General features: G+C 34.8%; 3 protein-coding genes across 3 annotated transcripts; 1 reads left to right on the top strand and 2 right to left on the bottom strand.

Annotated features, from left to right (window-relative positions):
* The first annotated feature begins 334 nt into the window (after positions 1-334).
* Positions 335-9290, top strand: APM1 (aminopeptidase M1). The gene is made up of 19 exons (XM_086642107.1): positions 335-629; positions 757-902; positions 994-1096; positions 1424-1610; positions 1695-1788; positions 1957-2110; positions 2230-2334; positions 2446-2562; positions 2684-2797; positions 3810-3992; positions 4109-4397; positions 4487-4608; positions 4711-4808; positions 5880-6057; positions 6149-6263; positions 6504-6571; positions 6674-6748; positions 7692-7769; positions 8874-9290. The coding sequence occupies exons 1-19, from the start codon at positions 402-404 to the stop codon at positions 9054-9056; spliced, it is 2637 nt and encodes an 878-aa protein (XP_086498233.1). The 5' UTR covers positions 335-401; the 3' UTR covers positions 9057-9290.
* Positions 9291-10020: 730 nt separating this feature from the next.
* LOC147539215 ((RS)-norcoclaurine 6-O-methyltransferase-like) lies at positions 10021-11996 on the bottom strand. Its single transcript, XM_086642108.1, has 2 exons — positions 11159-11996; positions 10021-10639 (listed from the first exon to the last, which is right to left on the bottom strand). Exons 1-2 carry the CDS (start codon positions 11939-11941, stop codon positions 10343-10345), a joined length of 1080 nt encoding a protein of 359 aa, XP_086498234.1. The 5' UTR covers positions 11942-11996; the 3' UTR covers positions 10021-10342.
* Positions 11997-20148: 8152 nt separating this feature from the next.
* Positions 20149-21799, bottom strand: LOC147539214 (uncharacterized). Its single transcript, XM_086642456.1, has 2 exons — positions 20780-21799; positions 20149-20459 (listed from the first exon to the last, which is right to left on the bottom strand). The coding sequence occupies exons 1-2, from the start codon at positions 21720-21722 to the stop codon at positions 20422-20424; spliced, it is 981 nt and encodes a 326-aa protein (XP_086498582.1). The 5' UTR covers positions 21723-21799; the 3' UTR covers positions 20149-20421.
* Between the last annotated feature and the right edge of the window lie 2480 nt (positions 21800-24279).

Genomic DNA, 24279 nt, shown 5'->3' with positions numbered 1-24279 from the left:
TAATAACTAATAAAAATCTCTCTCTCTCAATAAAATATAACAATAAATTTCGTAACATTTGATAATACAAGTGTCCGTGCCCTAGGGCACTGGATATATCCTCGTTTTTGATAAAGTAGGTGGCTATGCGGGAAACTGGACATAAAGTAGGGGTCTTTCAAAAAATAACCCAACTTCAAAAGAAAATATCAACCAAACAAACGCTAGTCCTTTTTGGGCTATAACTATGTTACATGTGGGCAAAATAGAAACACTTGATCTTGTTAGGAGACACGTACACATAGAAAAACCTACATATATTAGCGAGCTTAATATATCTATCCGTTCCGAGCCTCCGAGAAGAAAAACGAATAGAGAGAGAAAGAGAAGAGCGTTAAAAAATTTAGAGAGAGAGAAAAAGGATGGAGAAGAAACACGAGCAATTCAAAGGTCAACCAAGACTACCAAAATTTGCAGTACCAAAACGTTATGATCTCAAACTTAAACCTAATCTTATTGAATGTAAATTCACTGGAAACGTTGAGATCGACGTTGATATCAAATCTGAAACTAAATTTTTAGTTCTTAATGCTTCTGAACTCGTCTTTGATCTTGCTTCTGTTTGGTTCAAAAGTCATTCATCCGAGAAGGTAATTTGGAAAGAAAATGTTTCTTTTTTTGTGATTTTTTTTTTGTTAGATCTATGTTTTATTGATTTGGATTGAGTATTGATGATAAAAACTGTTTCATTTTGATTCAATGTTCTTGTTCGATTAGGAAATTCGTCCTTTGGCTGTTGATTTGGTGGAAGAAGATGAAATTGTGGTGTTTGAATTTGCTGATGCTCTTCCACTTAATGAAGGAACATTAGGTATTGGTTTTGATGGAATCCTCAATGACAGGATGAAAGGATTCTATAGAAGGTAATATTTTGTTTCTTGATCCCTTACTTTATAACATTAAGATGAATTTTGTTTTCTTAATAATGTTTTTTTTTTCTGTGTGTGTTTGTAGTTCTTATGAGATCAATGGGGAGAAGAAGAACATGGCAGTTACTCAATTCGAACCTGCTGATGCTAGGAGATGTTTCCCATGCTGGGATGAGCCTGCTGCTAAGGTAAAAGGGTGATTGCACTCTACTCATAATGAATTTTATATTCCATCTTAGGGATGAAAAGCTATTGCTGTAAAATTGTTTATTCTCAATCTGGGTTTATTTTTCTTGTTCCAAGTATATTAGTACTCATTTTAGGGGGTTGGGAAGTTAATGGGTGAAGTATGATGCATACTGACATTTGTTCTTTGGGGTGTTTTTCATGTTAACCTTGAAGTGTCCTTTTATACGCATCGTACTTTGGTTGCTTGTCAGTGTAATTATTGAAAAGATGAAACACAAATAAGCTTTATTGCCTTAAGTATTGACTAATCTATTATTATGTTACAGGCTAAGTTTAAGATGACATTGGTTGTACCATCTGAACTAGTGGCATTGTCAAATATGCCAGTCGAAGAGGAAAAGGTTGATGGGAATCTCAAGACTGTGACTTTTGAGGAATCACCCATTATGTCAACTTATTTGGTGGCTGTTGTTGTTGGTCTGTTTGATTATGTAGAAGACCATACCCCTGATGGTATGATTGTATGCAAGAGCTTACTTTTTTATTTGATAGACAACTCATCTTTTAGGGACTTGATTACATAATTTATATATGCAGGAATCAAAGTTCGGGTATACTGTCAAGTGGGAAAGAGAAATCAAGGGAACTTTGCTTTAGATGTTGCTGTGAAGACTCTTGATTTATATAAAGAGTATGTTGCATTTCTTTTTTATCAATTGAGTATCTGAATATGATTTTCCGGCTTTACACTACTGATTTTGATCTTGTATTTTGTTAATGATTTTTCTCCAAAATTGATAAGTGCTAAGTCAAAACTTCTTTGGCAGAAAGCAACTAACTTACTGAGTGAATTGGACAGGTACTTCGAAACTCCATATTCACTACCCAAACTGGATATGGTAGCCATCCCTGACTTTGCTGCTGGGGCTATGGAAAACTATGGTTTAGTCACATACCGAGAAACTGCTTTGCTTTATGATGATCAACATTCTGCCGCTGCTAACAAACAACGGGTAATCGGCGTTCCTGAAATCTGATCTGCATATTGGGATGCAATTATAACTATTGAATATGTTAAATCACTATTTAGTCATATAGCATATTTTGACTATTTCATTGTACTTCACTTCAGGTTGCAATTGTTGTTGCGCATGAGTTGGCCCACCAATGGTTCGGAAATCTTGTAACCATGGAGTGGTGGACACATTTATGGCTGAACGAAGGATTTGCGACATGGGTATTTTTAGCTCTCCTTCATCTGAAGAATTGAATACCCTGGTCTATAATATGATGTTTACTTATATTACTTTACAAAGAGCTACTAACATCTGTCCTTCGATTCTTGTAGGTGAGCTATTTGGCAGCTGATAGTTTGTTCCCTGAATGGAAAATTTGGACTCAATTTCTTGACCAAACTACAGATGGTCTTAGGCTGGATGGACTTGCAGAATCACACCCAATTGAGGTAATTTTTATTTTGGATATTTAGTTTTTGGTTTTCCTTTGAATTTGTCATGCTGAGGCTGATCTTGAGCTTCCATGGTACCATCTCTTTTATGTAAGTTAACGAAAAGTTTGTGCCCCAGGTGGAGATAAATCATGCTAGTGAGATTGATGAAATTTTTGATGCAATAAGTTATAGAAAAGGTGCCTCCGTTATACGGATGCTACACAGCTATCTTGGTGGTGAAAGCTTTCAGGTTGGACCATTCCTCTTAACTGCTTTAACCTCTTTATATCCCGGTTTCTCTCAAGGAATGAAATTTCGAAAAAATTCGGTCGAAATGACCGAAAATTTTCGGTATTTCACATTACCGACACGAAATGTAGCTTACGTAAATTTCGTGTCAGATTTAGGTCGAAATCTGCACAAAATTTCCATATATTCGAAACAATGGTGGATTATTCAAGAGATTTCTTCCCTAATTTGATCATAGACCCATACCTTCTTGTCGGATTATTCAAGAGATCTCTCTGTTACATTTCTTCAATGGATTTCTTCACTGATTTGGAAGTGAGTTTTATTCAAGAGATTTATTCCCTAATTGGAAAGAAAATCTAGAGAGAGAGAGGAGAGGAGGCGTCGGTTTCTCTGGACTTGACGAAGGTTAAATATGAGAAATTAGGGTTTATCAGGGAGACTTTTTGTTGTTACTAAGCAGTTACTTCGAGTTTGATGTTTAGTTTGTTTTAACGTCTTCAATATTTAACCCCTATTATAACTGTTTAGAAGTTAATTTTATTCAATTTAGCCCCCTGATTTTACTGTGTTCTTTCATTTTAGCCCCTAAACTAACAGATGACTATTTTGTGGGTGTTATTTTCGTAAAGAAATTCAATTTAGCCTTAAATCTAACTGTTTTACTGCATATTAACCCTCTAAGTAACAGTTTATTACAGATTAGCCCTTTGTAAAATTTCCACACAGACCGAAACGTTTCCACGAAACGGTTCCACTTGTGGACCGACCGAAATTTCCACCGAAACTGACATTTCATTCCTTGGTTTTTCTATATCTGTTCTCTTGTAAGATTTTGACATCAATGAACATCTCTATGTTTCTAGCTCCACTTTTTTTTTGCATTTTTACGCAAAATGCCTAGATATCTATTACTATGACCTAAGGTATGGTGTAAGTCTTATTTATGTTTGTCGTCCCTTGCAGTGGCAAGCTACTAACTATTTGTCTGTGGATATGATTTCTTCATGCAGAGATCACTTGCTTCGTATATAAAAAAATATGCCTGCTCAAATGCAAAAACAGAAGATTTGTGGGCAGCTCTTGAGGAGGGATCTGGTGAACCAGTGAACATACTAATGAATTCATGGACAAAGCAACAAGGATATCCAGTAGTATCTGTACAACTAAAAGATGGCAAATTGGAATTTGACCAGGTTTATTTGTCGCAATTTCAAACCTAGATTGGCTTTATGTCTTGTTCTAGTTTAAATTTCATTACACATCTTAGGATTGCTGATAGAAATCTTACAGATTATGTAACTTATTGCAGACACAATTTTTACAAAGTGGATCCAGTGGGGAAGGTCAATGGATCGTCCCAATAACATTATGTTGTGGTTCATATGACTCTCACAAGAGTTTTTTGTTACAAAAGAAATCGGACTCCCTGGATGTAACAGATATTCATGGTTCTTCAGATGGAAATGGAAACCATCAGAAATGGATTAAACTTAATGTTGACCAAACGGGTTTTTACAGAGTGAAATATGATGACGATCTGCAAGCCAGACTTAGATATGCCATAGAGGCCACTAACCTGTCTGCAACTGATAGATTTGGTAAGATAGTCTTTCAACTACTTAATAGCTAATTAGCGTAGTAAATTGAATCTTGAAATAATCTAACTTCATATTATTTTACTGGACAGGTATTTTGGATGATTCTTTTGCTCTCTCTATGGCCTGCAAGCAGACGCTATCCTCTTTGGTTGCCTTAATAAGTGCTTACAGGAAAGAACTCGACTATACTGTCTTGTCACACTTGATCACTGTAATTTGCTCGCCCATCCATACTTTGATCATCGTTACCTTTTTTTTTCCTTATCTAAGTACCTTGTTTCTTGCCTCTAAAACTAATTTCCTTTCCACATAGGTGAGTTCCAAAATTACAAAAATTGTTGCTGATGCAGTTCCAGAGTTATCAGATTACATTAAACAATTCTTCATCGGCCTATTCCAGAACTCCGCGGAGTAAGTTGGTTCTCTTATGTTTCAAGGGTTTAATGTCATTTCTTTTGTACCCTTAAAAGCGCTATAAGTCCATAATCAAGGAAAAGTGTATTATTGACGCAACGGAAAACTCAAAAAAGCTTTAGATCTTTGTCCAGAACTTAGAAAAATCGAAAACATACAAAGAGTAGAGAAACTGCGGTCATTTTGTCGATAGACCAAATTAATTAAACAACTACTAGATCTCCTTTATGTGTATTATGATTTCCTAAACCTAATCAAACTCGAATAATTCGAATTAAGAACTTCTAAATAAATAAATAATAGAATGTAAAATCTCGAAAGTTTCCTAAAAATTTAAAACTATTAAATATAATAAATTATCTACTAACCCAATATATTAAAATACAAAAATTACTAGGTTTTAAGATATCTAAGATTCTCGAAATATGGTCTGAGAATCTCCTGCATCAGTTGTTGTCCTTGTAAGTTGTAACCATATATATCCTTTCGAAAGGGCGACTTTCTTATTTTCATCTGTCGCCTTCATATTGCACTGTTCTTGGTGAAGAAATTTGACTAGTTAGTTTTAAGTTTTGACACTGAAATTGTCCTTGTGAGTTGTAACCAAATATATCCTTTGGGAGTGACGACTTCCTTATTTTCATCTGTCACTTTCATATTGTTCGATTCTTGGTGAAGAAAATTTGACTTCGCTGGTTAGTTTAAGTTTTAACACTGAAGTGGCATGTAGTTTATCAAATAAATTTAGTTTATGTGCAAAAGAGAATCATGCCAGAGATCAAGAGCATAAAAGTGATTCCTTTTGCAACTCTCTAGTTCTTGAAGATATTTATCATTTCTAAAGCAGAAGACCATGAATTGTTTTGTTTTTGAACAAAGAAATCATGCCTTGTAAAGTTGAGCAGATGATATAGTAGTAAAATTTAAGATTTTTGTGATCGAGCTAGCAACAATAACTTAACAAATAATAGAAATTACTTTCTTATTAATTGTTTTTAGAACCTCCACGAAACAAAACTTATTCCTTTTTTTGTCTTAAGAATGGCTAATGTTTGGCTTTATCTGCAGGAAATTAGGATGGGAGGCGAAACAAGGTGAGACCCACTTGGATGCAATGCTCAGAGGAGAGATTTTGACTGCTCTTGCCTTGTTTGGGCATGATTTGACACAAAATGAAGGGGTTAGACGTTTTCGTGCATTTTTGGATGATAGAAATACACCTCTTCTCCCTCCTGACACACGAAAGGTAGGTGGAAAGACTACTTCTGCTGTCTTCATAATATTTCTTCTGGTTTCCTTGTATTTATATATTGTTTATTGTTATCAAAATTTTGCAGGCAGCATATGTCGCAGTCATGCAGTCTGTTAGCACTTCAAATAGATGGGGTTATGATTCACTTCTAAGAATTTACAGAGAGACTGATCTAAGCCAGGAGAAAACACGTATCCTAGGTAAACTGGATTCACGTACTTGCGTGATATATAAGTACACACACACACACACACACACACACACATATATATATACATATACATATACATATACATATACATATACATATACATATACATATACATATACATATACATATACATATACATATACATATACATATACATATACATATACATATACATATACATATATACACCTTTCCTCCACATTGGCTGAGAACTTGCTTCATGTTGCAGGTTCACTTGCCTCCTGCCCGGATCCCGGCATTGTTCTTGAAACTCTGAACTTCTTGTTGTCATCTGAGGTGACTTAATTTTCTATTATCACCTCAAATATTTCTTTTCCCAAGTGATGAACCAAACTTTTTCTAGTGAAGATTTTGAGTAGGTGAATATTCTCAATGTAGGTTCGAAGTCAAGATGCAGTCTTCGGACTTGCTGTAAGTAGCAAAGGACGTGAAACAGCATGGTTGTGGCTTAAGGTATTATTTGTTTTCTATTCTATATAACTGCATTTGCCGTTTAGTTCGGCAAGGCGATTTAAGGCCATAAGCCTATGCCAAACTAAGTCTGGCAAGGTTTTAAAAAACGTTTTTACGCTTCAAGGCGGTTTGCTCTCACAAGGCAAGGCGGTGCCTCGAGGCGCGCCTCGATGCGTAAAATACGAAAAGGATTTGCTAAAGCCAATGACATCAATTATGTAAAAACATTGCATCACAAGTTTTTCAAATTTACTACCGTAGTGAAAAGTCTGAAGTGTTGCCAAACAAATAAAAAGTAACAGTGAAAAGTTTACTACCATTAGCAATAACAAGCCCCCTTAGCCTAAAATACATACACCTCGTCCGTTTTTCAAACGTTGAAGTCGGGTTAGACACCCTAGGGAAGTCTGGGTTTAGAGCAAGTCTGTTTCAAGTTTCAACATATTCTATTTTGTTTAATTCTTATTTCTTCGAACAAGGTTCATTATTACAATAATGTCACGTTTACACTATTTTTACACCAGTTAACACAGGTCATCTGATCGTTTCTTTTACTGTTTTTGAAATGTGAAAATGCACTCTGTATAATGTAAATAATGAATGGCCAGTATGTCTAGCCAGAAAACTCGTGTCAAAGACTTTTGTCCTTATTTTTGTTTCTAGCTTGAGGATTATCTGTCGGCATAGGAAATCTAATCTTAGAATGATATAAATGGCATTTTGTAATTCGAAGTGGGAGCTTGTTTAAATAGACATTTTTCCTCATTGTTCACCTTCTAATGTGTTTAGTAAAACTTTTCAGACCTTTATAATGAACATTATGGTACAGTTCTAAGTAGGCAAATATCTAGCGTGCAAAAAAAAAAAATGTTTGTGGGAGCTAATGAAAGAATACCAGTAACACTTCTTTATAGAAATAATGCGTCCCGTGGCTATAATGCAGGATAATTGGGATCACATCTTGAAGACCTATGGTCCTGGATTTCTGGTGACTCGTTTTGTCAGTGCTGTTGTTTCACCGGTCAGTCTTCTCACAATGATCTCATTTCTTGTGTTTACTACGTATAAACATGGTTGAAATTTCAAATATTTCAGAATTTGATCTTATTAGTTTGTTCTATAGCATTCTTTATCTCTTCTACAAGGGATAGAAGATAGAGAAAGGAAAGAGAAGAACAGAAAAGAAACGGAACTAGTTCATGACGTTTATTTCGTGTTTTTAGTTACTAAACTGAGACCTAATCTAACAACCCTATCATTAAAAAATCAACTACATCATCATTGATTTGGGCAAGTCAGAGGTTCACTCTGCCAAATGTAGATGGTTTCTTCTTGGAAATGAGCCTGTCCTTGGACTACCATATGCTTCCCCACCTGACCAACCTAGATTCTATGGAATGTGTGAGAGGTTCTTTTTTTTTATAACTTAACAAAGTCGCTTAGGCTATGTGGGACTAAGTGCAGTAGTCAATCAAATTTTTGAAAAAAAACATAAGCCTTTCAGCTCACATCAGGACGACTTTGGGTTTTCTTGTATCTATCAGTATTATGTGTTATACTTTTGATTGTTTCGACATAATTAAAATCTATTGTTTGACCTTTTTCTAAATACATGACTGAAACCTCATTAGTCAAATAGATACTGGGAAACATTGAAAGGGGCAGACAGAGCTACCATTTTTCTCGGGATTGAGCCTGTCTGAGACTAGCCCAGGTTTCCTCCACCTGACCAGCCTAGTTTGTAACTCCAACCAAAAGGCCTAGTTGGGATTTAAAACAAGATGCTATGTTAATGATATAAGATATAGGCAGGTCAGCGAAGTCTTCCTAAGCACTAAGGCCTGATCAGGATCAGGAAGTTGTCCCAACTCTCCCAAGCAATACGGAGCTAAATGAATTGCACACGAGCCTTTCAGCTCACATCAGAATCACTTTGGGCTTTCTTTGATCGCCAGTACTAATCATTATTTTTTTTAATGTTTTCACACTAATAATCCTTATTTTCGACCGTCTTGATTTAATTATGACTATATTATTGAAAGCTCATTAACCCTTTGATATAATACTAAAAAGCACTAAAAGAGCAATTTGGGCTGACAGAGTTACTATTTTTCTTTGGTTTCAGTTCTCATCCCCCGAAAAACTCGCTGAAGTTGAGGAGTTCTTTGCTGCTCGTACCAAGCCATTCATTGCAAGGACGTTGAAGCAGAGTCTGGAGCGAGTTAATATCAACATAAAGTGGGTTCAAAGCATTAGAGATGAAAAATCTTTCGGAGAAGTAGTGAAAGAGTTGGCATGCAGGAAGTAATAGTAAGTTAGTTCTTAGTTTAACTGAGCGTGGATCTCGGTTTCATTTTCGTTTTCTGTCTTTAACAACAAGTTTTAAGTTTTATAGAATTTATCAGATCAAATAAATTTCAAACCATGTAGCTCCATAGGACAATCGCGTTTTAATCTTTTTCTTTTAACCAGTGTAGAACAACCGAAATACGATTCTATCTTTTAATGAAATTGCTGAAATAAACTATCAAATTCATGAAAATAGATGCTCTTGAACACTTGGTTCAAATGATTATTATACCTTAGCGCTGCTTTGTCTTGTTCAAATGGGACGGCATCTTTAACATAACTCTTGAATTAAAAATCTCAATCTGCATATATGTATATTCATGTTATCTATATAGCGAAATATTATACATAGAACAGAAGGGATAAAAATATTTATCAATAAAGAGAGTTGCATTTTACTAAAATTGGATCACATAGACTTGGGTGTGGTTCCTTTTTTTCGTCAAATCTGAATTAGTTTTGTGTATGCTTAGTTGTTTTGTATACTTTTATCTTGAGATCATAAAATAAGTATTTGTATCTGTTGCATGTAATTTATGCTTATAAATTAGATAAGAAAAAGTTTTAAGGTTTGAATATACGAGAGAAGTAAACACATGCAAATATTCAAATTATACATGCATGTAAATTCCATAGGTTGGTTCAAATTTTAGATTAAGACAAAAAACAAACAACACCTTAGAAAATACATTTGTTTCAAGTTGTATCATGGGATAGTAGGGCACAGGTTATGTCGTTCCACTATTAGTTTAGTATAACACAAAGGGCTACAAGTACGGTTTTTTTTTTTTTTGTTAAGAGGGCTACAAGTACGGTTGTGAGGGAGGCACGAATGCACAAATATATTTTTTTTGCTAGAGAAAACACTGGTATTTTATGAGGGTTACCTTTGGATCTATATCCTGATAAATCATTCTGTCCAATTCTCATCAAACAATTTAGATCCAAACCACCCACAAATTATTACATTATTTATACCTTTAATAACCCAAGTCCAACAAACGATGGATTCCAACACTTTCGAGAATCGAATCTGGGACCTTCAGGGTTTTGGTGTTTATGTCAACACCCCTTTGCTCCTCATTCTTCGAGAATCAGAAAGATCCTTTTCAAGTTTGAATTTGTTTATTTGGAATCTGGGTTCCACTTTCAACCACGACTACTTAATATTTAGATATAATTAAGGTACCCATATATATACACACATATATGGATTTCAAATTCCATTCTTCGTGTGAGAATAAGTTAAGGATAAGCTTCAATTACAGATTGGAGAGCAGATATTTGTGTGATCTTGTAGGAAGTAAATCCTGCAGAATGAACCAGCAAGTTCTTCCATTCTTCTTCTGTTCTTTCCTTCCCTCCGCTGTTAAGCATCATGTCCAAATCGAATGTGAGTCTTGTTTTCGTGTGTGGATGCTTCGATTTCTCATCTACAACAATATCGAGGATAATAACCTTCCCCCCAACTTTAGGTACTGCCTTTTTACATTGCGTTAGAATTTGAATACATTCTTCATCTTCCCAGCAATGAAGTATCCACTACAATTCAATGAAATTATGTCATTATGAGTTCATTAAAATTGATTAAAATAGAACCGTTGTAATTAGCCAACGAGTGATTCTGTCGATGCTACAATATTGCTACAGTTATACGACAAATTGCAATAGTTGTACAACAATTCATTTTCTGTTTTTCAGATTGTTTTCAACAAGTGTCGGAATTACAAAAACCATAAATGCAATTGAGGTGGAAAAATTATGTCCATAAGAAAAAAGGTTGTTGTAATTCAGTTGTATGAATAGTTCTTTTTTTCAGCGAAGAGCAATATTTAAAGTATGGATGAGTATAATCTCTATGAAAGAGATAGAGGTGTACCAGGAGTGGAATCTAGTCTTCATATATTATATAAATCACAATTGTCTTGTTTGAGCTTGGCCATAGATTTATGTCTTAGATATATATTCATGTCACCTACAACTTTTTGATCCGATGTTTTAAGTTATATATGTATAAACTCAAAAAAATGAGTTATATATGTTGAGAGAGAGAAAGTGTACCTTCATTAAGATTGCATCTGCACTAGGCATATATTTAAACATGTCACCTTCGATCCAAATGACATCGGTATCGGTAGAAGAAGACTCGGCAACAACATGAGGTAGATCATAAACCATACACTTTATGTGTGGAAAAGCTTTAGAAATGGCTTTAGCAGCTGTTCCGGGTCCTCCACCGACGTCTACTAGCGTCGTTAACCCTTCAAATACATTCTTACAATCGCTAATCAACGCGGCCACCATTCTTCTACTATCACTAGCCATACACTCATTGAAAAGCTTATTCATCTCTTGATTGTCACCCATATATTCCCATATACTCTTCCCTAAAGCTTTCTCAAATATAGTACCACTTTGACTAGAATCATGGCTCAAGCTCTCCTTTAGGTGATGCCATGGAGCCATGAAAGCTTCTTGATGTGCTCCTAGTATTAACGTAGCCATTGATTTATCGTCTGAACTTCTAACGAGGAATTTTCCTGCAGATGGTGCAAGTCCATATTTCACTTCTCCGAGGTCATTTATCTCTTTAGTGAAGAGCTTCATATGGATTAAGTACCGCATAACTCGGTATAATCGAGATAAATCGGTTGGCTTATTGACAGGAAGTTGTGAGGCTAATTCCGATAGTGATATTGGCTCGCCATGTTTGTGAATTATATCGGCAATTTCGAGCTCTATTGCACATTTTAGGACAAGCGACCCAGCGAAGCCGTAAGTGATATCCCATATTCTAGTTTCCATTGCTTGATCTTCAACATTATTATTCTTGTCGAACTCCATGAAGAATTTGTCAGTTTTGATTTTGTTAAAAATGAGAAGTTTTAGTGATATATTATTCTTCAAATTCTCTAAGAACGTGTCTAATAGTTTAAGACTGAATGTTAGACACGAGAAACTCGTGCCCTTGTGAAAGACAAAAGAAAAAAAGTGGAGGAAAAGATAAACAAATTATACTGTGTCCCAGCAAGTGTCCTGTGTCTAAACTTTGCTTTCTAGGGTTTGTTAATTAATCATTGGGGTTCAAATTATTAATGAATCAATAGTTTGGGGGAAAAAATTCCAAATAGATATTCACAAAATCTGAGTCTTATATTAGGGACTCAAAAGTTTAGGAGATTAACAATGCTAGTAATCACACTAGTAATTACTCGATCACTAGACATTCATATGGTACCTTAATACTTTTACGAAAATGTAGTTGTTTTTTATGAATAGTTGCACCACAATTTTATCTGTTACAAAGAAAATACTAAGAAAATATGTTATAGATGATTGTTTCGAGATGTCAATTGTTACGTTATGAATCTTGATGTCTCTAAGTACCACGAGTTCTACTATTTGTGAGATATGCATTGAAACAAATAATTCAGAGTGGTACTATTTATGATTTATAGACTGATTTATCTAATGTTGATTTTACTATTTATTCGATAACTACTGAATGGACATTTTCAACGATGAAACTTGTCAAAACGAGATTTGACTACATGATGGAGGACAACTTGCTTAGAAAATTCAAATTGTACACGTTGAATGAGAACTTGTTGAGAAAATTTTCTCAGATTCAATAGTGGAATTGTATTATTCGAAAGACTGGTAGGACGTCTACATCTTTATTGATTCTAATCAGGGGCGGCCCAAGTAGTTGGGGGGCCTAAAGCGAAAAAAAAATTTGGGGCCCTTTTTACATTAGCTATAAAAAATTATTTTTTCGCTGTAACAGATAAATTAGTATGAAAAACATAACTAAACATCACAAACATGAACTTTATACTATATAAGAAGACAAATTGTACATATAGAGTTGAGCTAAATATGTTTCGAAAACATTCTTCTTGCCTATTGAGATGCAAAATTACAAAATACTATATAAGAAGACAAATTGTACATATAGAGTTGAGCTAAATATGTTTCGAAACCATTCTTCTTGCCTATTGAGATGCAAAATTACTAATTATGCGTTCCTAGTCAAGTTCTTGCCTTTTGAGGTGCAAAATTACTAATTATGAGTTCCTAGTAGTTCAACAAAAAAAAAAGAATATGAGTTCCTAGTACTATACGAGAATTAGGGCCTACAAAAGAAAAATTAAATCAAATACCTATAATCTAATTGTACAATTCTATAAATTACCAATGTAACCTTTAATGTAACAAAAAAGGTGTGTAGTTAAAAATTGAATAGAACACAAACAAACTAACTATTAAATTATGACTATGAATACTTATTCGTTGTATTGGAGGAAATAAGATTTACAAAATAAATTTAAATATATATCTTATAAGGAGTAGAGAAGATCTCGAGATGAGTCAATCATAAAATATAATTTTTTTTCGTTGAGACCTAAATTTAACACTAAAAAAATCAATCTCTTTGAGTATAGGATTGAAATGAGATACATTAAATATAATAAACTAAAATAATACTCCCTCTGTCCCAAATTAAGAGTCCACTATTCCTTTTTTGGATGTCCCAAATTAAGAGTCCCATTCCTTTTTTATCACATAAAATCCCTTACTTTTCCATAAATACCCTTTCTTATATGTTTCCAATATGTGGTGCATTAATTAAGCTAATTAAGACATTTGATTATTTCCAATACAAAAATTTGTTTTTCAATGAACAAATCCATTTTTTTTAGATTAACCAAGTGAGAAATTATTATGGTTACATGTATTTCTAGGATAAAAACTGTAATCTTTGAACTAGTTCAAGAAAAATTATCAAATAAATAAGGGTAAACATAGAAGAAGAGAAAATGTGAAAATAAGTTGGATTCCCAATATGAGACTCTTAATTTGGGACGGAGGGAGTAATAATAATGAAATTTACCATCATAAAATAAGAGAGAAAAACAAAAAAAACCATTAGTTGCTTTTAGAGTTTAGAGAGATATTGCAACAAAAAACATTGGAGTGGTAATTGGTAGAAGTTTGGTTTTGAGGGTTTTTGCACCATCCACAGGAGAGAAAAGTAAATATTTACTGTCTTGAAGAAAACAAAAAGTAAATATTTACTATTAATTTACTAAATTAGAAAGAGAGAAGGAATAAAAGCCTCTAAAAGTAAATTAGGAGTTGAAAGTTTTTAGGTCTGCACATCAAAAAGTAAATATTTACTATTTAATTGTTTTTGTGGGCCCCAAACATTAATTGATTCTCCCTTCCAAATAAGTAACGCGTTTGGGAACCGTTTCAAAGGTTTAGGCATTTGGCCGGGCTTTTCAATATTTTGTTTTCTATTTCTTGGGGGTGCCTTTAATCCACTTGTATTTGTATGAGAATAACAACTAAAGAAAGACAAGCAACAAAATTCTTATACCTACGAACATTTATAGCTAAACTATAATGACGTGTAAATAATTTAAGGGTTATTTTCCAAATGGCCCCCAACTTTGTGACCAGAGCTTCCGTCTTGGCCCCCTAGATTAGCAAAAATACCCATATGACCCCCTTTTTCCGTTATCTCTAACTGTCCGTTACTCTAACTCCTCCACTTCATTTCCTCTCTCTGCCAAGTCACCTAAAACGCCACATCATCATCTTCTCCGGCAGGGCACGCCGACCGGCGACTTTCAAACATAAAAAAAAAAATTAAAGTTTTTTTCTCTCTCCTCTCTCTCTCATTTTTTTTCTTTCCCCTCTCTCTCTAGATCTAGAGAGAGAGAAGGGAAAGAAAAAAAATTTAGAGAGAGAGAGGAGAGAGAAAAACAAACTTTTATTTTTATTTTTATTTTTATTTTTATTTTTGAAGGTCGCCGGCCGACGACCCTGCCGGAGAAGGTGATGATGTGGCGTTTTAGGTGACTTGGCAGAGAGAGGAAATGAGGTGGAGGAGTGAAAGTAACGGACAGTTAAAGATAACGGAAAAAGAGGGTCATATGGGTATTTTTGCTAATCTAGGGGGCTAGGCAGGAAGCTGGTCACAAAGTTGGGGGCCAATGGGAAAATAACCCATAATTTAACTCTCATCCGGTAGCTTTAAGGATCTTTATATGACTTTAGGACCCGGTTAATGATGGTAATTATAGGGTTTACTTAATTCATGTATCTATAAGACTCTCCATTAAAAAAAAAACAAAAATATCATTATAAACCTTGTGTTTTTTTTGTTGTTGTCTAAGAGATTGATAGTGTCGTTGGTTTTCTTGTTGTTGAAAGGTGTTGATGGTTAAATGATCAAAACCAATTTAAATAAAACTCAATATTACAATTTCAACTATAAAAGCAGCTATAAGGCTATCTGGCCTATGGTAAAAATAAATGTGTTAAAACAGGATTTTAGGTTTGGGCCAATATACAATTAGTTTCTGTATTTCTTCAATTATGATTACTCAAATTTCTTCACCTAACAATCATTGAGGAGTGGATTTCTAAATCCATGTGATGTATGTGCAGTTTTTTTGTTGACACACGATGGTGACCTAAAAATTAGTCATCAGTTGATTAGGTCAATAAGTTAAGAAAAGACCAAGAATCTAACATGTCATTTCGTTTTAAGTCACGAAGGAGGTGAATCCAAAAGAGTTCTATGACTCAACCCAGAATGGGGGGGGGGGGGGGGGGGTCAATACGAGTGTCTTAGGCGCCTAAGTCCTGATTTAGCTCTAAAAATGATTAGATCTGCCCTGGACTTTGGAGAAGTAAAGGAGGTATGCGGCAGAAGCGTGCCTACTGCCTTCCCAAATTAAGCTCGAAGCTGATCCAAGATCTCGGGTAGAAATATCTTAAGTTCTTAAATGACTTGGGATGCAAAGAGTCCCACGGGGAGGAAACTTTCCCCACAAAATATGCAAGATCGACAATACAGTCTATCCAAAATACCAAATATCTTTAAACAAGGAAACTTGTTATTATCACAATCTATCAAAGATGTGGGATAAATCCGAAGAAGGAAGTTAAATCTCATACGACTACGATATAGTAGTTTCACCATAAGAATGGGGGTCCACACCGCCTATTAACATTCGGTTAAACAAGTCTATATAAAGCAACAAGCTCACCTTAAAAGCACGATCACAAGCTCAAACAATCAATCGAAGGCTCAGTTCCTAAACTTGGAACTTCATACTCAATTAGTTCAACTGGAAGAACGCCTTATTTACTTAAGCGTCGACGAGATTCAAAGAAGCAGTCTCTTTATCCTGAGTGATAACCTAAAGTCAAATCTAGACATTATCACAACGCACCCACTTTTATGCATTTATCATCCTCTCTTATACACAAGCGAATGATTCTTACAAGCAAAACACACAACTAAATTGTGTACAATGTGAAATGCATAATGTAAACACATAATGCATCTAAACTTATATGAGATATAAAGAAAATTATGTTCCATACGATGGGGTATATGTTACATACAATTTGTTTTATGCACTATAATCGGCAATTTTTTCTTCTTTATCGCGAAAGTATGACTTTGAACCACTATAAACCTGACTCTTGGACTTGTTCTTCATTTTTGTTTGGAAGATGACCCTTGGCATATTTGGGGTTTGTTTTTGGACCTCTCCCCAAACCCTCTCCAATTTTTCACAATCGGTTTACAATGGATTACCGCTACACTTAGCCCAACTTACTTCACTCTACATTGCATTGTAATGTGCTAAACTTGTTAAGACAAATCTGTTTTGCACAATTTAGTTATATCGTCCGTTTGTATGATATTCTTGTATCACTAAGGGTCGTTCTATAATATTCACTAATGGAACATGATTAGTCATAGATTCTTGGCAAAATGAAGAATCATCCTTAATGTGAAATCAATCTGCGGCAAAAAAGAAAGAATGAGAAATTTTTCCACCAAATCAGGTTGGAAACTGAATTGCAGGGTTCGGCTGATTAAAGTCAGGTTTGGATGTGCAAATATCGCATCTAAGGGAGTAGAAACTAATACAAATTAATAATAGATTGAGATAAACTCTTTTCTTTTAATTAATTCTTATGTATACAATAGGAGATGTTCTTCCCCTTATATAATTACAAAAGTTACATATATAGAATATATTATATAACGTATTTAGTATATCCCATATATCATATATATCATATATTCAATATATATCCCATATTAAGAGAATATATTCTATATTATGTATATATGCTATATTGAGAGAATATATCCTATATTCAACAATATCTCATATATCATATATATCAATATATTCAATATATATCCCATATTGAGAGAATATATTCTATATTATGTATATATGATATATTGAGATAATATATCCTATATTCAACACTCCCCCTCAAGATGGAGCATAGATGTCAATCATGCCCAACTTGTCAATCGCTTTGTTAAATATTCGTCCGCAAACTCCTTTTGTAAGAATATCTGCAAGTTGATCTTCTGATTTTACGAATGGAAGACATATGAACCCTTTGTCAATATTTTCTCTGATAAAGAACCGATCCACTTCAACATGTTTCATACGGTCATGTTGAATTGGATTATGTGCAATCATAATTGCCGCTTTATTGTCACAGTGCAGATCCATTGCTTTCACAAGCTTAAATCCAAGATCCTTCAATATATTTCGTATCCATAGTAATTCACACACCCCTTGAGCCACACCCCGTAACTCAGATTCTGCACTTGATTTAGCAACAACTTTTTGCTTCTTAGCTCTAAATGTTACCATATTCCCACATACAAACGTAAAATATCCAGAGGTTGACCTCCTGTCTGTTATATCTCCTGCCCAATCTGCATCGGTGTATCCCATTACTTCCATATCACCACCTTTCCGGAATAAGAGACCTTTTCCCGGAGATTTCTTCAAGTACCTTAGTATTCGAAAGACTGCCTTCATATGTTCTTCACTTGGATTATGCATGAATTGACTCACGACGCTAATGGAATATGCAATATCCGGTCTAGTATGAGAAAGGTAAATTAGTCTCCCCACTAAGCGTTGGTACCTTCCTTTGTCACATGGAACTTGATCTGAAAATATTCCCAAGTGATGATTTGCTTCAATCGGTGTATCTACCGGTTTGCAATCAAGCATCTCAGTTTCAACAAGAAGATCTAATATATACTTTCGTTGGGACATGAAAATACCTTGACTTGATCTTGCAACTTCAATGCCTAAGAAGTATTTTAACTGCCCCAAATCCTTCATCTCAAATTCCTGCGACAAATAGTTTTTCAGAGCCTCCATTTCCACTGAGTCATTTCCAGTAACAACCATATCATCAACATAAACAATAAGAGCAGTAAGTTTGCCTAACTTTTGTTTTATAAACAAAATATGATCAGAATTACTTTGTTTATATCCAAATGCCTTCATGCTCTTTGTAAATCGTCCAAACCAAGCTCGTGGTGACTGTTTTAACCTGTACAATGCCTTCTTTAATTTGCAAACTTTTCCTACTTCAGAATTCGTGACTCCAGGTGATAACTCCATGTATACTTCTTCTTCTAAGTCTCCATTGAGAAATGCATTCTTCACGTCAAACTGTTGTAATGGCCAACCTTGATTGGCTGCAAGAGAAATGAGTACACGAATAGTGTTTATCTTTGCCACCGGGGCGAAGGTCTCCTCATAATCCACACCATACGTCTAGGTATACCCTTTGGCAACAAGTCTGGCTTTGTACCTGTCAACACTTCCATCTGGATTCGTCTTTACTGTAAAGATCCAACGACACCCAACAATACGATATCCGTGGGGTTTATCAACAAGTTCCCAAGTGGAATTCTTCTGTAATGCATTCATCTCTTCATTCATAGCTTTCTTCCATCGTGGATCTGATAATGCTTCCTGCAAATTACTAGGAATAGATACAGAGGATAATTGATTCATGGTGCATGTAAATGACTTAGACAACCTATTGGTGGACACATAATCAGAAATTGGGTATTTGGCTTTAGAATTAATATCTGGTTCATAAGTAAATTTTGGAATACCTTTAGTAGATCTTTCTGAACGTCTAGGTTGAACATCATTAACAGTGATAGGATCAAGTAATACCTGAGGTTAGACATTCGGAGGCATGTCTTCGGTAGATGGTGTTAGAAAGTTGGAGTCACAGGCAACTTCTACTATTTCAGCTTGATCTCCCCCTGTTGTCTGATCCTCTCCATTCTCATTAAATTCATCTTCACTACCCTGATCCCCCCCTGTAATCTGATCTGGTTCACTCCCCTTTCCATCATCACCTAGATTACTAGGCCTATTGAAATTACTTGTCAAATCCTCTAGTTCCTGAAATATATCCCCAATAATGGGGAACTTTCCTTCACTATCATTTTGTTTCTCCCCCTGGAAGATCCCATAAAATATGCATCTAATTCTCGAAACGAAACATCTAATGAGATATATACTTTCCCCTCCTCAGGGTCATAACACCGATAACCCTTTTGAAAATCAGCATATCCAAGAAACACACACTTTCGAGCACAATGATCTAATTTTCCTCGTTGATGTTTAGGTATATGAACAAAGACAACACACCCAAAAACACGTGGTTCTAGGTTTGGCATTGCAGGGATGGTGATAAGGTCATGGAGTTTTTTGAAAGGGGTCTGAAATTCAATGACCCTAGATGGTGTGCGGTTTATCACACAGGCAGCAGATTTTAACGCCTCTCCCCAATAATTTAATGGCATATTCATTCCGAAAAGAGACGCACGAACAACTTCTAACAGTTGTCTATTCATTCGTTCAGCTAACCCATTTTGTTGTGGGGTATAAGCGTTAGAAGTTTGATGTCGAATGCCATTATTTATCAGGAACTTCGCCATGTCATTACTAGTAAATTCTCCTCCGTTATCAGATTGATACACTTGTATCCTCCTTTGGAATTGGGTCAAAACCATCTGAAAAAATACTTTAAATACTTCAAAGACTTCACTTTTATGAGTGAGTAGCGATACCCACGTCATACGAGTACACTCATCGATAAAAGTCACAAAGTAACGAGCTCCAGACAAAGAAGGAATACGTGCAGGACCCCATACATCAGAGTGAATAATACTAAAAGGTTCTGAACTTTTATTGGAACTTGGAGAATATGTAATACGGTGACTTTTAGCAAGTTCACAAATATCACACTTAAATTCTGAAACACTACACTTCGAAAATAACGATGAATTTAATTTCTGAAGATATCCGAAGGAGAGATGACCCAATCGCCGATGCCATAACCAAACATTAGCTTTTGCTTCTTCAATTCCTCCAACTTTATTCACCTGATGAATCCTCTGCTCTCCACTACTAGACAGGTCCAAATAGTAGAGATTGCCCTTTCTAACACCACAACCAAGAACCTGCCGCGTCACTATGTCCTGAAAAATACAGAATTGAGGCCAAAACGTCACAGTACATGCAAGTGCAGCAGTGATCCTACTGACTGATAGGATATTATACTCTAGCGCGGGAACAATGAGGACAGAGTTTAATGTCAGATTTTCAGATATGTCAGTGGAACCTTCCCCAATTACAGGAGAGGAACCAACATTAGCTGTGTATATAGAGGTTTGGGTTGAAGGTATAATGGATGATAATATGCTAGTGTCATTTACCATGTGATCTGATGCACCAGTATCAATTAACCAAGTATTATTCAAAGAATTTACAGATAAAACACTACCTTTAATTTTCATACCTGACTGGGCAACATTCACTGATGGAGGAATTATAGCAGAATCCTTCTTCGCAGATATGTTTTTCCTAGGTCGCTTTGTAAAATCCCACCATTCCGGATACCCAATGACTTCATAACACTTCTGTTTTGTGTGTCCCTTCTCTCCACAGTGGGTACACTCAAGATCAAGGCGTAAGGGTCTAGCCTCTTTGTGAGAATTCCAGGAACCTTGAGGTTGTCCCTTTTTATAGTTGACTGCCATAACTGAAGACTCAGTTACAAGTGTTTGGGTTCCCATCACCTGTTTGTGAACTGACACCCTTCGTACTGTCTGATAAGACTGTTCCAAAGTAAGTGGAGGGTCTTTTCGAAGAATCTCACCACGCACCTGATCATACATACTATCTAATCCAGAAAGGAACATGTGAACTCTAAGACGTCCTACATATTGTTGTAAGATGGCGATAGACTCAGCACTTTTTCCTTTCACATTGTTGCGTTGGTCAATTTCTTGAAAAATTGCTGCTAATTCATCATAATAGGTCGCAATAGATCGACCAGCTTGTTTTGTTGAGAAACACTTCCTATGTAACTCAAAGATTTGAGTTTCATCAGATGTGTCTGTATACATAGCTTCAAGAGAGTCCCAAACTTCTTTCGCAGTTTCCAAACAAACATACCTGTTCATTAGTGTTGTGGACATTGAGTCGCACAACCATCCCTTCACCTTATCATTCTCCGAGTACCAATTTTCATATTCTTCACTTCCTTCTGCAGGTTTCGCTTTAGTGCCACTAATATACCCCCACATCTTCCGACCATTAATACGCATCTTCATGACCTTTGACCAAAGGGTGTAATTATTCTCATTCAGGGTATTACCTAATGGAAAGGGTGCATCGATGTGGTTATGAACAACGTGAGGGTTTGATAGTACCATTGTTGCATCATCATTGGAACCCATTGAGCTTTCAATTTCAAGATTCGCAGCGGAATTCAATTCAATTCAATTCGAAATAACCAGGTTCAATTACCGAACCTGCTCTGATACCAAGTAGAAACTAATAAGTAGAAACTAATACAAATTAATAATAGATTGAGATAAACTCTTTTCTTTTAATTAATTCTTATGTATACAATAGGAGATGTTCTTCCCCTTATATAATTACAAAAGTTACATATATAGAATATATTATATAACGTATTTAGTATATCCCATATATCATATATATCATATATTCAATATATATCCCATATTAAGAGAATATATTCTATATTATGTATATATGCTATATTGAGAGAATATATCCTATATTCAACAATATCTCATATATCATATATATCAATATATTCAATATATATCCCATATTGAGAGAATATATTCTATATTATGTATATATGATATATTGAGAGAATATATCCTATATTCAACAAAGGGGGCAAAAGATAAACATGCGTCAAGCAGACATGAGTCTATGCTAGGCGGATATATGTCTATTCTAAACGCACAATACTAAATGGAACATGAACATTTTAAATTATTTATAATTGTTTGTTACAATGACATCTATGATTTCGCCATCCGCTTATACGCATAAATGACAGATTTTTGTCAATAAACAACTGGATTATGTACAGTATAAAATGCGTAATGTTAGATGCACAATTCATTTAACATTATGTGATATACGACTAAAAATGTATTACATTTAAAGGGGTTTATGTTACATACGATGTGGTCTAACAACAAAGAGGACAAATTTTTCAAACGCAATAGTACATTGACGGGTGACATTTTTGCCACTCCGAACCAAACTTTTTGGACCTGTCCCTTATTGTTTTTTTGGACCTGAGACCCTCTCCCCATCAACCTTTAACTTTGAACTTTTTGCCCGATCCCCTTAAACTTGCATCGATTTTAAGATATTCATCTAACTAATGAACACATGATGGAAAAGTCCAACTTTGATCCTAGAATTCTAGATCTGGTCTTTAAACGAGCAATTATTTCTTAGGAGGAATTATATAGGTCTTAAGTCCACAAAATTGTGGACTTGATATACTTTTGGTGCAAATATTTCAAGGAGTATTAAAATGTTCAATAGGTGCACAACAAGTCGATTTAAGGGACTACGTTGTCTCCTATAAAATATATTAAGCGAAAGCCTCAATGAGGGTTTTTGTTTGGACTTGTGCCCTAATGATTTTTGCCGTCATCCTTTCTCTTGCTTTCGTCATGATCAAAATCCATACATCATTTCCGTCTAAATTTATTTATTTTTTTTCGAACAACAGTTTAGACAATCAAACGATTTGATAATCACGTCAGGATCCATAAGTCAAATGAATTCTTGATTATTTCTTCAATCTTTGTGGTCTATAACTGGTATGGCAAACGAATCAACTCATTTTATCTTAAATGTGATTCATCAATCATTATTCACCATCCACCTAATTGTCATGCAACTAAAATGTGAGAAAGATTTTTTTTTTTTTTTTGTTGAAAAAATGTGAGAGAAAGATGCAAGAAAAAGATCTAAGATGTTTGAATCCACCTAGTAGTCATGCTTGAGCTAATATTCAACATTAAATTATTAACTATTACACATGCTTTCTATCAAAAAACTATTACACATGCTTGGTGTCATATCTATGATCAACTTTAAAAGAACATTATCATCCTATCGAATAAGCATACACAATCAAAAGTAACTAAACATTGTGTATCAAACAAGCATAAAATATCAAAGAGTTGATAAAAGAGCAATTAAAATCAAGTTGTATCTACATCGAAACAAAAATTGATTGAACCTAAATGAAAATGTCAAACTCTAATCACATATAATAAAACGTCACTAAGCATTATATGTCAAAACATAGATCTAAAAGAACAAACATCAATCTCTAGAGCATGCCATAGCCCATAGGCGATGTCGTGAATTCGAAAGCTTAAAAAAATATTGTCTTAAACTCGAAGGTTACTTGAAGCACGACATGCAATCTGATATTGATGTAACTCAACTGTTTGCGGAACTCAAAGTTTTAAATGTAATTTTACCAAGTGGCATAAGAAAAACGATTGAAGTGCTTGATTTTATTAGTTCTAATTCTAGAGAATTAAATATTTTTCCAAATGCTTGGATTGCTTACAAGATTGTATTAACTATACCAGTTACAGTAGCCTCTGCTGAGAGAAATTTTTCTAAGCTAAAATTAATCAAGTCTTACCTCCGCTCCACCATGTCACATGAGAGATTGAACGAGCTAGCTATTTTATCAATTGAACAAGATATGACGAAAGAATTGGATTATGAACGCATAATTAGTAATTTTGCGTCTCAAAAGATAAGAAGAATGTCTTCTAGACATATTTAGCTCATCTACATGTGTAAAGTTGATCTTCTTACATTGTATATAGTTTAGATTTATGCGTTTCAGTTATGTTTTTTATACTAATTTTAGTATAATAGATTTATCTACTACATCAAATAATCAACTTTTTTCTATAACTAGGGTAGAAA

Source organism: Eschscholzia californica, unplaced genomic scaffold (genome assembly GCF_041429995.1).
Source record: "Eschscholzia californica isolate CP2 unplaced genomic scaffold, dmEscCali1.0.p SCAF_5, whole genome shotgun sequence".
NCBI lineage: Eukaryota > Viridiplantae > Streptophyta > Magnoliopsida > Ranunculales > Papaveraceae > Eschscholzia > Eschscholzia californica.
This window is presented reverse-complemented; position numbering and strand designations above follow the sequence as displayed.

Excerpts from the sequence above, each read along its gene's own strand:
- APM1 (XM_086642107.1), top strand. The coding sequence starts at position 402 with ATGGAGAAGAAACACGAGCAATTCAAAGGTCAACCAAGACTACCAAAA. Across the intron at positions 2,563-2,683 it reads CAGAATCACACCCAATTGAG|GTGGAGATAAATCATGCTAG; the intron begins GTAATTTTTATT and ends TTTGTGCCCCAG. Across the intron at positions 7,770-8,873 it reads TCAGTGCTGTTGTTTCACCG|TTCTCATCCCCCGAAAAACT; the intron begins GTCAGTCTTCTC and ends CTTTGGTTTCAG.
- LOC147539214 (XM_086642456.1), bottom strand. The coding sequence starts at position 21,722 with ATGGGTTCCAATGATGATGCAACAATGGTACTATCAAACCCTCACGTT. Across the intron at positions 20,460-20,779 it reads AGTGAATGTTGCCCAGTCAG|GACATAGTGACGCGGCAGGT; the intron begins GTATGAAAATTA and ends TGTATTTTTCAG.
- LOC147539215 (XM_086642108.1), bottom strand. The coding sequence starts at position 11,941 with ATGGAGTTCGACAAGAATAATAATGTTGAAGATCAAGCAATGGAAACT. Across the intron at positions 10,640-11,158 it reads CAGATGCAATCTTAATGAAG|TGGATACTTCATTGCTGGGA; the intron begins GTACACTTTCTC and ends ATTGAATTGTAG.